At 34.9% G+C, this 15939-nt stretch overlaps 2 protein-coding genes across 2 annotated transcripts; one reads left to right on the forward strand and one right to left on the reverse strand.

Moving 5' to 3' along the window:
• The first annotated feature begins 5810 nt into the window (after positions 1-5810).
• Positions 5811-9252, forward strand: Rpn2 (Regulatory particle non-ATPase 2). The gene is made up of 2 exons (XM_073963001.1): positions 5811-6983; positions 7051-9252. Exons 1-2 carry the CDS (start codon positions 6053-6055, stop codon positions 9141-9143), a joined length of 3024 nt encoding a protein of 1007 aa, XP_073819102.1. The 5' UTR covers positions 5811-6052; the 3' UTR covers positions 9144-9252.
• Positions 9253-13852: 4600 nt separating this feature from the next.
• Slbp (Stem-loop binding protein) lies at positions 13853-15041 on the reverse strand. The gene is made up of 2 exons (XM_073964417.1): positions 14773-15041; positions 13853-14706 (listed from the first exon to the last, which is right to left on the reverse strand). The coding sequence occupies exons 1-2, from the start codon at positions 14851-14853 to the stop codon at positions 14113-14115; spliced, it is 675 nt and encodes a 224-aa protein (XP_073820518.1). The 5' UTR covers positions 14854-15041; the 3' UTR covers positions 13853-14112.
• Between the last annotated feature and the right edge of the window lie 898 nt (positions 15042-15939).

Consider the following 15939-nt stretch of genomic DNA (forward strand, 5'->3'; position numbering starts at 1 on the left):
GAAGCAGTGTTGCCAGTATTTTGATTTGTTTACAAACATACATATTTACACGGTGTAATAAATAAGGTGTAAGCAGCGTGACCGTTGTGCCACTAAAGTATCAATTTTGACACTTTTTTCGGCGTTAATACTTCTGTGACACTTTTTTATTTTGATACCGAATGTGCCACTTTTTCAAATTTTGTGCCACTTTTTCATACCTTGTGCCACTATTTTTAAATTAAATACATTGTTGCTCTGTTCCAGAACCTGAAAGAAGATACTAATTTTACTACGATAACAATTTTTCCTTCATGATATCGAAAAACATAGTAAACATTAGTAGATTCTTGCAGTACTGGAACAGAACATGTAATGAAAAATCACTAAGAGCAGTAGAAAAATCGTCCAACTACACGATTTTGAATTAGGGAGTTGAAGTAACATGCGGCACGTTTTCTTATTAGGTTGTTTTTAGAAGATCTTCGCATGTGTAGGAATGAATGTTTACAAATGACAGGACAGTTGACTTCATGTATTGATTGACAAAATCCCACAACTTGCCTGTGTGATGTAAGCGTCCAGACAACTGCGAAAACAGTTGTAAAATTATGAATGAAAATCACCGATTTCTTTTTGTTTTCCGTTTACATATTTTGCTTTGTACATATTCTTTTGTTTTCAGCACATTTGAATTATCATCTCACTTCTTTTTCACAAAAATGTCAAAAATTTGTCAACCCGGCTGTCTGTGAAAAACTGATGTACAGCTGAAAGACAAACGACAAATGTATGCATGTGTTAGTAAATCAGAGTTGTATTTGAAGACAAACTGTCTGGTGTAAACGCCTAGTTAGTACTTAATTGTAGTCAGACAATTTGATCCGCATAACGGCTACACTCATGGTAGAATGATAAAAGGTAGTCCCATCTCAAAAATTTAGGGAAATACAACTCTGTATGTCTGTACAGGAGCGTGTAAAATACAGAACGACAATAATATTGCATGACATTTCATAACAAAAACAAATATATAGTTTGTTTATATTTTGAAATACATTGTATAATACATCTGTACGTACTTTTTTCCTGAAAATAAAAAAGAAAACAACCGAAACAACTAACTTTTCATATTTTTGCAGGCTTAAACATCACCGGATATGGAGAAGAAGTGCTGAAAGATGGGCTACGAAGCCCAGAGGATAGTAAGAATGGAATACATCATCAATGAAAGGCACAAAATGATTTTCTCTTTCAAAACCCTATTTTGGAACAGGCAATGCAAAGAATGTTGATTCAAAAACGGGATTTATATAACGACAACAGCTGAATAACTCACTTTCCTTGAAATAATGAAAAACATGTTCCCATCAAAATCTCTTCAAGAAGTTCGTGTTTATTAACCTGTTTGCTATTAACACACTTGCGGTACCTTCCTCAGAAAAGTTAAACAAAATTTCACTAAAATAAATCTCTAAGTAAGCAAACGATTTGGTCTATACTTTTCACATTGTAATATTTATACCAGACGCAGATACCGATTCAATATGGCCTATATCGGTCCATTCCTTGGCATAACTTTCACACAATACTTCAAAATTATTCGCAAGGTGCAGTTTAAGGACATGCGTCAAACTGTTTTGAGATGTTTACAGTAGGTAGTTTTTGCGGCATATTGTACGACGGTGCAATGGAACGGAATAACCGATTTGGTCGTCCCACCCACAGTACCTCCCCCACAAAAGTTACAAATGTATACCTATTACAGATAACATGTACCCTCAGCCTTTAGGCTTAAAGGTTGACTGGAACGCACAATAACTATTCAACGCAGTACCTGATTTCGTCCAAATTTTGTACAGCTTTTATTTGTTCGAAGATGGACCAAATCAGTCCACGTTTTGGCATAGTTCCCCCTTAACGGTAACTTCGGATTCTAGGTATTTTGAAGATTTTAGCCACATCCGAATTAGTTGTAAATTGAGTTGGGAAAATAGTCCATATTAGGTTTGTCACGTCCACAAAATCATTGTTGGGATTATGCATCAATATCATCCCGAAACTGTGTAAATCTACAATGTATTGTTTCAAATGGAATATATTTATTTTTATTATAAAATCAGATTCCTCATCATTCATCATATTAATTTCACCACTGCAAATATTTGATGTTGATATTGGTGATCCATGCCTTCTTGAGAAGACAATTGGAGTACCGCTCGACAATAAGCACTTCCGCTTAGTAAAATTGTCCTCGCAAATGAATTCCAACCCTATTGATTCCACAAGATTTCGACCATGTTCTCACATTTAGGAACATTGATAACTTAAATATTTTGTCACAATTCGTTTTGTTGGATAAAACTCATTAAACTATTCTATATTTCTTTATTTTATTTATTTTATAATGACAAATGTCGGTATGTATGTGTTGGCATATACATACAATGTTTACCATGTCAAACAACATCAGTTTGACAATGAATGTACTTCAAATTCAAAATTTGAAAAAAAATTTAATCAGATGTTAGCATGAAATTACCTTTCTTGTTATACCATGGGCTACACTGAAGACTCTTTTTTCTTATCAAGTAAAAATATTTGCAATGCCATCCTATCCACATTAGACATAACTTTCCGTAGAAGAGTTTTGTGAGAATTTCTTCGGATAATGCATTTAGGACAATTATATCGTATCTTTATAGTCCATTTTTGTTATCCCTTACGTTAAGACAAGTAAGGAGTAAAGTTCGCATTACCAGGGATTTGTTATTACATCTTCCATTTAGCATTTAGTCTGTCCCTTTACTTTTAAAAATGGTAAAAGTAGCAAAAGTTTTGAACTACTCTCATATGAATTGTTGGTATCTGAAATAAGGAACGCCTTTCAAGTAAAAATGGTAAAACTTCAAGATTCTTGCACGTTAAGGAACAGAGTAAATAATATTATGTGAAAATGTGGTAATATCAAGCCATCGACAAAAATCTGTAAAATTAAAATGTTTATAATTTGTAATAAAAGGAATTTTCGGGTAAGCTAACAACCAAAATAAAGTTGTCACTAATTCCTACCAATAACTACAGTGTTGTCAACCTTTATTGATACTTTTCTTTCATAATTTTTTGTTTTAATTTCACCAATTTTTGCCGGTAATTCAAAAATGAGTTACAGAATTCCATTTCTGATGGGTTGATTTGAATTTGCTGTCAAATTTTCCTTGGTTTTGGTGTATCATTTTGCAATTTAAATTTGCTTTTAAGTTATCTGACACTTATTCTTAAAGTAAACTTGTAAGAACAAAAAACTTGTTATCTGTCCGATAAGTTATTAACTCTTATCCCCATTATTACAAGTATTCTTTTGTTATAGTTTGGATTTACCGAACAGATTTATAGCGTTCCGGTTAACTTAATGTTTAATGTGATTATTGAATTTCAAGGAGGACCTTCTTGGCATTCATTTTCAATGCAAAAATTATATTTTTAATGCCTCCGAGTTGGTCTGTTTTGCGTTTTCAAATTTATAGCGTTCCGGTTAACTTAATGTTTAATGTGATGATTGAATTTCAAGGAGGACCTTCTTGGCATTCATTTTCAATGTAAAAATTATATTTTTAATGCCTCCGAGTTGGTCTGTTTTGCGTTTTCAAATCCATCAGATATTAAAAAACACATGTGATAATGGCCCTTAGAAGTTCAAAGAAAATGTGATATAATCTATGTTTTAATATATTACATGTACATTACTACTTATATGTACACGAATTGTTTCTGTTATGCTTTTATATTGTTTTTAGATTTTAATAATAAAAAAAAGTGTGCTACTTTTTGTGCCACTTTTCGAAAAACGTGTGCCACTTATTTTAAGAAATGATACTTTTTGTGACACTTTTTGAAATTTTCCAGCGGTCACACTGGGTGTAAGCAAGATCTATTTACTAGTGTTGGGCAATCTCGTTCATTGAGCGGATCGATCTTTTTCATTCCGTTCACCAAAAAGATCCGGGTCGTTTAGATCGTTCGTTGGCTCTTTTTCATTCAACAATACATTTGACTGTATTATTTTCTTTTGAAGTCGTTCGTTCTCTGCTGCATATGACTCCGTCGTTCTTTTCACCGAATCGTTCTTTTGAAAATGTTCGTTCACGAATGACACATTGTGTGCTAATGGGGGTGGTTTTGTTTCTGAAGGTAGTGTTGGTGGTTTTGATATGAAAGAACCACATGAACGAATGATGCAAAAAAGAGATATGACCGAGATGTGCTACTGAATGAGGTGAGTTACTGAGTGATAGTAGCTCTCTGAATTATTGTTTGTTTTGTGTGGAAATTTGTGCTGCTTTCGCTAAAGCAGCGTTTGTTTAGACTCTAAACTTTAGAGTTTGACTGCAAAACCAATGCTGCTAATTTTGTAAGCAGCAACGACTCGTCCAACGGGGATCTAAATGAACGATATAAAAGAATGAGTTGGATACGAATCCGTTCGTTCTTTTCACGGAATCGTTCCTTTGAGCCGGTTCGTTCATGAACGACGCAACTCTACTATTTACCAACTCACGTAACTCTAAAGCCACACCCTGAAACTTTCATACGAAACTTTCCCATTATTTTGCCGTTCTTAGGTCGAGTTTCCCAATACAGTAATTTCATAAAATCACTTTAGTATGGAGCTCGATCTATAGACGCCAATGGGAATGTTTTGAATTTTTTTGTGAAAACACATAATTTCAAGAAACTAGTGTACGCGATTTTATGTGTTCTGCAATTTTCCTTTATTGCAATATTCGTATGATGCCCGTAATTTCTAGCCCTAGGTAATCGGGTAGGTAGCTACCTATTAGTTATCTTTACCTACGCGTTTGGTAATTTCTACGTGCCATTTACCGAGGCGTGTAAATTTTGAAAACATGTGGTAACATTGGTGATTTTCATTCATGATTTCGCAAAAACATTGCCACATATAAGTGTTTTACAATTTTTAACACATTGGCAACGACCAACCTGGCAAAATCCTTGGTGTAAGTAACACGGCCGTTTTCGACCCGGTAACGTTACCTATGGATTGAAATTATGAACTTTTGCTTACACGGGGGATATCTATGAACTCATAGATAACTACGCGTAGAAATTACGGGCATAAAACAAACAAAAAAGAAATTACTCTTAAGGCCAGAACAGAATCAATCGTCGCTTGCTTTGCTTACTTCCCAAATGTCAAATTATAATAGAATTTTCAAAAAAAACTAAAATTTTTTTCACATTTGATTGAATATTTGGAAAACATGAATGAAAACTCATTCATTCCACTAAGTCCCGGTCCACACTAGCGTGACTTTCATTAAAAAATTTCATGAAATTAGGTGTTGTTAAATCGAATTCCCCACTACAGTAATTTTATGATTTTGCTCTACCATGGGGGTCTATCTAGAGACGCATAATTTCATGCAATTTTTTCAATGAAATCACTCTAGTGTAGTCATTGAAATTTTGACATGAAATTATGCGTCTATAGATCGTATTCCATTGAAGAGTAAAATCATAAAATTGCTTAAGTAGTTTTATTAAATTACTGTAGTGGGGAACTCGACCTAAGAACGCCAAAATAATGGGAAAGTTTCGTATGGAAGTTTCAGCGTGTGGCTTTAGAACTACTTCACACATACAAGTTTTGGATTTTTGACCATCGATACATGAACCCAATTGTCCTGTTATTTGTAAAATAATTAACAAATTTAAAACAACCCAAGTTTACTGAGTCGACTACATAAATGCAAATATAATTTTGGTAGACTGTACAGATACGTATACATATGTGTGTAGCCAGATCGATTAGACAAAGTAGTTACTTGCCACACTTATGTAGTAGCGGATTCAACGGCGAAGCTTTTGGTGACTCCGAGGTCTGTTAGTGATTTTGCAGTTTCCAGACAAAGTGAGCCGATATTTTGACATAGTCATTTGCAAATTTGTTAATTGTTTTGAGAAAGTAATTTTGCTCGGGTTATAAAAGCAGAATACAAATAGAAGCTAATACTGAACGTTGCCAACAATTTTTTTAATAATATTCGTCAAAATGAGTATTACTTCAGCGGCTGGAATTATTTCGCTGCTCGATGAGCCGATGCCCGATTTGAAGGTTTTTGCTTTAAAAAAGCTGGACCATATTGTGGATGAGTTCTGGCCAGAAATATCGGAGTCAATTGAGAAGATTGAAATGCTGCATGAAGATCGTTCTTTTCCAGAAAATAAGTTAGCTGGAATGGTAGCATCAAAGGTGTTTTATCATTTGGGCTCATTTGAAGACGCCCTGACCTATGCTTTGGGAGCTGGTGATTTATTCGATGTCAACGCTAGAAATGAGTATACAGAGACTATCATTGCAAAATGCATTGACTTCTATATCGCTCAACGTGTGGCATTTATTGAAAATCCCAAGGAAGCCAAAGCAGTTGATGTCCGCTTGGAGGCCATCGTAAATCGAATGATTCAACGGTGTCTAGATGATGGTCAATACCGCCAGGCTTTAGGTATTGCTTTGGAAACTAGGCGTATGGACATATTCGAATCTGCTATAATGAAGTCTGACGATGTTAGCGGTATGCTGGCGTACGCTTACAATGTCACCATGTCTTTAATTCAGAATCGCGGCTTTCGTCATGAGGTACTACGTTGTCTAGTTGGATTGTATCGTGACTTGGGGGTACCGGATTATGTAAATATGTGCCAGTGTTTAATATTCTTAGAGGATCCGTTGGCCGTCGCAGAAGTGTTGGATAAACTAACAAGGTCCTCCAAGGAAGCAAACAACTTGATGGCATATCAAATTGCATTCGATTTATATGAATCAGCTACTCAAGAATTCTTAGGAAACGTCCTGCAGGCGCTTAAAGAAACCGCACCCATTCCTACTGCCCTGCCCAGCATATTCAAACCACAGGGTACAACCACTTCGAACAAAAGCGAAGAAGAAAAAACTAAAGAGGAATCAAAAACCGAAGAAACAGGTAAATAAAAAATAAATATTCCAAATGTGATTTCTAAATGTTACATACATATGTATTTCCTTTTTAGATGTGAAGACGGAACGTACTGTCGAATCCCTTAACGACTCTGAAAAAGCACATCAGAAAAATATAGAAAAACTCATTTCAATACTTTCGGGAGAGGTGACAATTGATTTACAGTTGCAATTTCTCATTCGCAGTAATCATGCTGATTTGCAAATTCTACGAGCAACAAAGGAAGCAGTTCGGGTTTCTATTTGCCACACAGCAACTGTAATTGCCAATGGCTTTATGCACGGAGGAACTACTTCGGATCAGTTTCTAAGAGATAACCTAGATTGGTTGGCTCGGGCAACTAACTGGGCTAAACTTACTGCTACAGCATCTTTAGGCGTTATACATCGTGGACATGAAAAAGATTCTCTTGCTTTAATGCAAAGCTATCTTCCTAAGGAAGCCGGGCCCAGTTCTGGATACTCGGAAGGAGGCGGTCTTTATGCTTTGGGCTTGATTCATGCCAACCATGGAGCCAACATAATAGACTATTTGTTGCAACAATTGAAAGATGCCCAGAATGAAAATGTACGTCATGGTGGATGCTTGGGTCTGGGATTAGCTGCTATGGGTACACATCGTCAGGACTTGTACGAACAATTAAAGTTCAATTTATATCAAGATGATGCAGTTACTGGGGAAGCTGCCGGTATAGCAATGGGTATGGTAATGTTGGGATCTAAGAACGCCCAGGCCATTGAAGATATGGTGTCGTATGCCCAGGAAACACAGCACGAGAAAATTCTTCGTGGATTAGCTGTTGGAATTTCCCTAACTATGTTCTCACGCCTAGAAGAGGCAGATCCCCTAATTCTTTCCCTTTCTACTGATAAGGATCCAGTTTTGAGACGTTCAGGCATGTACACGATTGCTATGGCCTACAATGGCACTGGCAGCAACAAAGCCATTCGAAAGTTGTTGCATGTTGCAGTTTCTGACGTAAACGATGACGTACGACGCGCTGCTGTCACAGCCATTGGTTTTATATTGTTCCGTACACCAGAGCAATGTCCGTCTGTTGTGAGCCTTTTAGCCGAATCGTACAATCCTCATGTGCGCTATGGAGCTGCCATGGCCTTGGGTATTGCTTGCGCAGGCACCGGTTTAAGGGATGCAATTGCATTGTTGGAACCTATGGCCCGTTTAGACCCAGTAAACTTTGTACGTCAGGGCGCACTTATAGCATCAGCCATGATTTTGATACAGCACACCGACCAAACATGCCCACGAACTACTTTCTTCCGTTTTTTGTACGACGAAGTTATTTGTAATAAACATGAAGATGTTATGGCCAAATTCGGTGCAATTTTGGCACAGGGTATTATTGATGCAGGAGGCCGCAACTGTACCATATCATTACAGTCTCGTACTGGCCATACAAACTTGCAGGCTGTTGTTGGAACTCTGGTATTTACCCAATATTGGTATTGGTTTCCATTGGCACATGCCCTATCCTTGGCATTTACACCAACTTGTGTCATTGGCTTGAATTCAGATCTCAAAATGCCGCAAATGAAATTTAAATCAGCAGCAAGGCCGTCCATTTATGCCTATCCTGCACCATTGGAAGAAAAAAAATCGGAGGAACGTGAAAAAGTGGCAACAGCTGTATTATCTATTGCTGCTCGTCAAAAAAGACGTGAGACCGCTGATAAAAAAGAAGACGACAAAATGGACGTTGATCAAGATGAAAATAAGGATTCCACATCAAATCCTAAGAAAGAAGAAGATACGAAGTCTGATGATAAAACTAAATCGGATGAAAAAAAGAAAAGTACTGAGATACCGAAAAAAGACGAAAAAGATGAAAAAGAGAAGGAATCCACAACTTCCGATAAGGACAAAAAGGATGATAAAGAGCCAAAATTCGAAATTTTGGAAAATCCTGCTCGAGTTATGCGTCAGCAGCTTAAAGTTTTAAGTGTTGCTGAAAATCAGTCGTATGTCCCCCTAAAAGATGTAACTATTGGTGGCATCATAGTGATGCAGCACACAGGTAATTCGAAAGAACAGAAACTTGTCGAACCTGTTGCTGCATACGGTCCTAAAAACGACGACGTAAAGGAACCAGAACCTCCAGAGCCATTCGAATATATCGAAGATTAAATGATTTATTTAAAAAACTAATATTTTTTCATCTTTTAAAAATTAAATCTTACAAACGCCAATTGTAGTATTGCGTTCAATATATTATCAATAAAATCTATGTCAAAAATATTGTTTTTTTTTATATTTCTAGCCTCGAGATGAGGCATTGTTGCAAATACTTGTAAACCGCATCGAAGCAGTGTTGTATTCCGGCAATTCCGGCACTGCAAGTCGCTCTATAGGTACAAGACAAACTGATTTTACATGTCGTCTCCATAAAAGCCCAAAGACGTAAGCCACACGTAAATCAAAATTCGTTTTTTGATGGGATCTGGTACATAAAGCTAAAATACACTCCTGGCAAAATTTCCACGTTCAAAAATAACGATCCTATTGAAGAAATGGCATTTCGGAAAATGGGATAATATGGCTGACTTCCGTATCGTCAATTGCTTTGTGTTTTGTAAACTTAGTCAAAATAAACATTGTTTACATTGACGATGTGGAACAGCTGACAGATGTTATTAGGGAAAACAAACATGAAAGAGGCCGCACAAATTTCGTTTAAACATTTTTTAAATTTATCACAATGCGTGAATGAAACCTCCAGTCCAAATTTGCTGAGTGTGATAAACACAATAAAAAGAAAAAGAAATGTTTTAGAATCATCTGAACATTTGCAACGCAGAAAGATTCCAGAAGTATTGTTCCGCCTTTTTAGCCTTTTATACGTTACTAGAAAATTTAAAAATTTTCTCGAAATATCATCGCGCGAGAATGGAAAGGTCTCATCAACTTCTTTTAATTCTCTTAAGAACTGTTCCCATAAACTGTCCGCAATCTTCGCTTCGAACGCAAATCTGGTTTATTAGTCTGTGTTTAGACACACAAATTTCTCGGGAAAGTAAATTGAGTTTTTGGGAGAGAGCGGAGAGGAAAGAGCTCCTCAATACTCTTTCCTACCCCCTATTGCCTAAAAACTGAATTTACTTTCCCGTGTGTCTAAACACGGACTTATGCAGCCTCCATCACTGTAAATAAAAACAACACTTTTGTACATAATTGCTATTATTTATTACTTATATACACTCCGTTTCACGTCAATAGCACATTTCAAATTACTTTATTGTTATCCGTGGAATAACCTCGGGAATGTTTATATATCTTGGTTTGTAATCTTATGAAGTATCTTTCAACAAAAAGTTTGGATCTGATAACGTACCGCTATATTTTTTTTTTAATTTTCTTTCAAAAAAACCCAAAATTTGTACGGTTAAAGTGTTTTATCGGAATAGCACATTCTTTAATAACTTGAGTAAAAATGCAAATTTTGAATGGTTCTGTAACGATTCTTTAAAATTGGAACAAATAAAAGCTATTTTAAGTTTAAAACGCTAAAATTGGTCGAACTATGACTTAATACTGGGGAAATAAGACCTTATGAAAGCTGCGGACCTTAATTGTCTATAATACGTTAAAAATTCTTGTCAGATTTATAAAGATTTAATGAAAAATGAATGATAGAAGACAAATGGTGCAAAATAAATTTGAGCTTCTACTGAAATTTTGGTACATTTCTTCCTGAAACTTCAAATTCCTATGAACCCTATTGAATAATAGGCTTCAATGTTGGCATTAAGATAATTTAACCATTAAAATATTGGGCGATTTTTTTGCTCTAGGTCTGAGCCAATATACTATAAAGAAAAAAACCACATCCTTCCTAAGCACAGAAAGAATATAGTTTGAATTTATGGAACAGACATAAACTGGAAATATTCGTAAATTTAGTACAGTAATATTTTGTACCGTTCAATTCCATGAAGCGATCAACTCGGCAATATTGATGGTCTATTTAGTTCATCTCTTTCCGGAGATGCAAGAAGTAATAGATTTTGCCATCGCAAACCTGCAAATAATGATTTGTTGCTTCGGGAAACGAATACATGCTTTTCCTTATAATATTCATTATATCCGCCTCAAAAAATCCAACCTATTTTCTTTCTGTGTTCAGGAAGAATCTGGTTTTTTCTTCGTAGTATGTTGGCTCAGACCCAAAACAATAAAAATCACCTGATATTTTAATGATCAACTTATCTTGATTCAAACATTGGACCCCATTATGGAATAGGAGTCATAGGAATTTGAAGTTTCACGAAGAAATGTACACAAATTTCAGTAGAAGCTCAAGTTTATTTTGCACCATTTGTCTTCTATCATTCATTTTTTCATTAAATCTTTATAAATCTGACAAGAAACTGCCAACTTATACCAAATTTTTAACGTATTATAGACAATTAAAGTCCACAGCTTTCATAAGGTTTTATTTCTCCGGTATTAAGTCATAGTTCGACCAATTTTAGCGTTTTAAACTTAAAATAGCTTTTATTTGTTCCGAAGCATTCAAGCATTCAAAATTTGCATTTTTACTCAAGTTATTAAAGAATGTGCTATTCCGATGAAACACTTCAAACAGTACAAATTTTGTGTTTTTGAAAGAAAATTAAAAAAAAATTATAACGGTACGTTATCGAATCCAAACTTTTTGTTAAGAGATACCTCATAAAACTACAAACCAAGATATATAAACATTCCCGAGGTTATTCTACGGATATCGACTAAAATTAAGTAACAAAAAGTAATTTGAAATGTGCTATTTACATTAAACGGAGTGTATACTTACCTTCGCGAATCATCCATTTTAATTATATACATATATTTTTTTGGTTTAATTACATAATTATCAAAATCACATGCGAATGCATCAGAAAAGAAAGAGATACTTGTTTGCTTTTTACCTGTGTTAAAAATACCTGTTTTTTACGTTATAGGATTGACAATATCCCAAATACTCGCACTCATAAGATTAATATTGCATATTTTTATTTTTTTTTTAATTTCCCACTTTAAAACACTTGGAAATAATAAAAATGTTGTTTTGTTAACAAATTTACATTTAATTTCATATTTAAACTATATAATGAAGTTTCCGATTTTATAAATCGATCGATTGACGAATCGTTTAAGACAATGCTATATCCCTGAAGACACCTTGCAGACAGCAATGTGAAATCATCGACGAAATTTTCACACAAATGACCCAGTGTTCGTGTAAGACAACTTGAGCGACAGGGTAAGCGAAGTTGTCACTGAAGACAACTTCGATGACTAAACTCCCTACTTTTCTTTGATGACAACTTCGATGACTAAAAGCCCCATATTTCGTTGACGACTGTTCCACTGACACTGTATTGCTATTAGTCATTGATGACCCAACTAAAGACAATTTAGGGGTCGATTATGGATAGCAACCCAACTCCAGTTGCGTTGCCCACAGCAAATTTAGTAAAAGAATTTTCAATTTCCGCTTTAAAATTTATACTTTTTTACAATTAAATTAATAGCTGAAGGTTCAAAACACTGATGTTGATAGAATTTGACAAAAATTTCCGTCTTTTTACTCATTTCAATTGCATGATTTTCTCTTCTGGCAACGCAACTACAGTTGAGTTGCTATCCATAATCGACCCCTTAATTTATATTGTCGTGTGTCAATTTTTTTATTAAATTATAAAATTTAATATGTTTGCAAATTTTATCTTAAATGAATAATACTTAGCTCCCATATTTCTACTTATTCTAACTTACCCTTTTCTAGTTAATGCGCAATAAATAAAAATAGTTTAGTTCGTTACGCGGTTAACGAATTTTATATTATTACATTTATTATAAATAGAAAATTTTCTATTTGCATAAACATGTGTACAATAATTTCAAAGCGCGCTTTTTAAGCATTTTTCGGGTTTTTTGCCAAGACACACTGCTAGATATGGTCATGCAACTTGCCGTACTTGACAATTTTGGAAACTTCGACAACGCATCGTCGCATCGAAGAGTCGATTTTCTACTGGGAATAGCATTCACACAGACATGCCGCGGAAATGCTTTAATATTATGTACTATATTTTCTGAAATCGGTCAAACATTGCAGTTTGACAGATTTCAGTCGTATTGAAATATCAACAATTCCTAGATATGTTTACTATTATTTCATAACATATTTTGTTTGATTATTTTTGTTTTTTTTCTGGTGACACATTGCAAGAAATTGTCATGCATCGTGTCGTGCACGACAATTTCGGAAATTTCATCAACGAAAATATCATCGAAGACTCGATTTTCTATTGGGAACTGGCACTAGATTTTTCATGCCAGTAAAATTTTGAACTGGCTGCCAGTGATATGTCGAAAATGAAAAAAGAGCTGCGAGGCTATGTACATTTTTGTTTCTTTTAAGAATGCAAAGATTTAATGCATATTTTCAAAAAGGTTATGAATCACAAATAATAAATCTGGTGCAATATAGGTATAAGTGGTAAATAAAGACATAATTTTGAAAATATACATACATACATAGGTTGACAATAATTTCCCCTCTGGGATTATAAAATATTGAAAAGACGGCAATACAAGATTCATTATCAGCCAGTTTCTGTATGTCGAAAGAAGAATGTGTGCGAATGAAGGCAGCCCAAATATATACCATTTCGATTCTGCAAATCGAGTCGATTCGGTTTTCATCACATACCTATGACTTATGAAGGCAGACAACATCATATCGACTGGTAATTGCATCATGATGCCAAACGTTTAGGATTATTGTTAAGCATATCCATCTTTCATACGTTCATTTATTAAGTATAAAGTAAGTTTCAAAGCTTAATATATTTTATATTCGATTTTATTTATACAGAAAAATATAATTCAGTTGCATTTATCTATTCATAAAACAAAAACTTTTAATTCAGATACTTATTTATTTCTCAACAGATGTATGTATGTAATATATGTATAACGTTCAAAAATAAGCAGAACTTAACAAAGAAAGTAGAGAGAATGCTGCCAAATTATATCCATTTAATAAAGTTATAAATTTGTTGCAGATCTAAAACATAAACTCTATGCGAAATTGGCAAATTTGAAATGTTTAATCCGAGTCTGAATCGCTACTTGATGCAATTGCTGATCCTTTATTACGTGCAGCTTGATTGGCATTTGGTGGATCGTAATAATGTAATTGTTTGCGCCATATTTTTACAAGACCATCAAAAGCTCTACGGCTATATTTGCCGTATTTATTAGGAGTGCGGGGGTGATCACGGGTGCGTTGGGTCTTGGGAACCATTTCTAGATATCGTTCATAAGCTATGGTATTTTTGCCATAATCAATTTGTTTTTGGCGACGCGCGAGAACGGCAGCATCTGTTTCTGTGTATGATGACGAGGAGGAGGATGATGATGTGAAGCTATTTTGTCTAGCGCGTTTTTCATTCTTGTGACTGTTAAAATAACGTACGTTTTCACAGTCATTGCTTATATTACTATCGCAACTGCTATTTGGACTGTTGGACCGTGTCTCAACACTCGGCGTTTCTGAATGGCGTCTCTTAAATGGCGTTTTCAATTTATCTTCTTTCAAAAGGCGTTCGAATTTCTGCTCATTAACATTATCAATAAATTCTAGCGAGATATCCCTGCGAGAATCGCCTTCTGTAAGGCTGTTATTGAAAGAACCAAGAGACTGCAAAAAATTGATTGTTAATAATGCACATTCAACGAGTCATTAGTCATTTCAATGTATACTTACATTAGAATCAACATCATCAGCCCAAGAACACGCGTCTTTTTTCTCCATTGACATAATTGCTGAATTCTCGCAAACCATCATTTCTATAAAGTAGTTTTTATGTTTTACTGGAGAAAATTTATTCTCTCGTGTAATTTTCCAACAGTTTCAACTTTCCCCCTTCACAGCAAATTCACATCTAAATAGACACAGTAAATTGTTATGTTTGCTTCAACAAATTCGCGCTTTTTTTATTTCATTTTGTTTACCTATCACTATTAGTGATACGTAAAATCGATTTCGGTTAATCGATTATTAGCCGCAAAATTTCTAAAGCGGGGTACACACGATCCGTTTTGACTGTCGATTTTTCGGAATTATCGATAACTGTCCAAAATATTTTGTGGTTGCCTGATGACTGACAAAAGTGAACGGCCACACTGACAAGCAACCGATTATTTGAGCAAAACTGACAGTCAAAACTGATCGTGTGTACCCCACTTAAAAGTCGTAGTCGATTATTGTCTGTGCGAAAACCGGATAATCGATTATTTTTAATCGACTTTCGAAAGACTGAGTCAACTATTATTCGTCGACCATTAGTCGTACTCTATTATTATTCGTAGACGACTCTTAATGGTTCTTTACTATTGGGTGTGGTAAAAACGCGTAATGGACGGTACTTTTTATGCATATATACATCACAAACCGCATCAACGAAAATTGTCGATTATATATTCGATTATAATCGGTTTTCGGTGGTTAACGAATAATCGAAAGTCGACTTTTAGTACACTCTCAAATAATCGACTAACCGAAAATCAAGTTTCAAGTTTTTTAGTCCCTGTTTATACAGGGAAAGTTGATGGGAAAGAAAATTGAGTTTATGGGCGAGGGAGTAGAGAGGAATAAGAGGGGGTGCACACACCTCTGTACTGGCAAATTCTGTTTTGTTTCGTTTTTCTTCGTATACAACCTGAAGTGGGCTGCAGATTTGTTTTTGCATTTTCTTTCATTTTATTTTCTCTGTCGAGAAACAAACAACAGCGGAGACAATTGAAAAAAACCATTTGGAGGAAAATCTATTTTTTAAACAAAAACAATTCGTAATAAGTGGAAATATCAAAATTAAAATGCAATTCAAGGGTTCCTTTCATAATTAATTGTTTATCACACACGTCCATGTTT

The sequence above is a fragment of the Musca autumnalis genome, unplaced genomic scaffold, assembly GCF_047663935.1.
Source record: "Musca autumnalis isolate F117 unplaced genomic scaffold, ASM4766393v1 scaffold_1, whole genome shotgun sequence".
NCBI lineage: Eukaryota > Metazoa > Arthropoda > Insecta > Diptera > Muscidae > Musca > Musca autumnalis.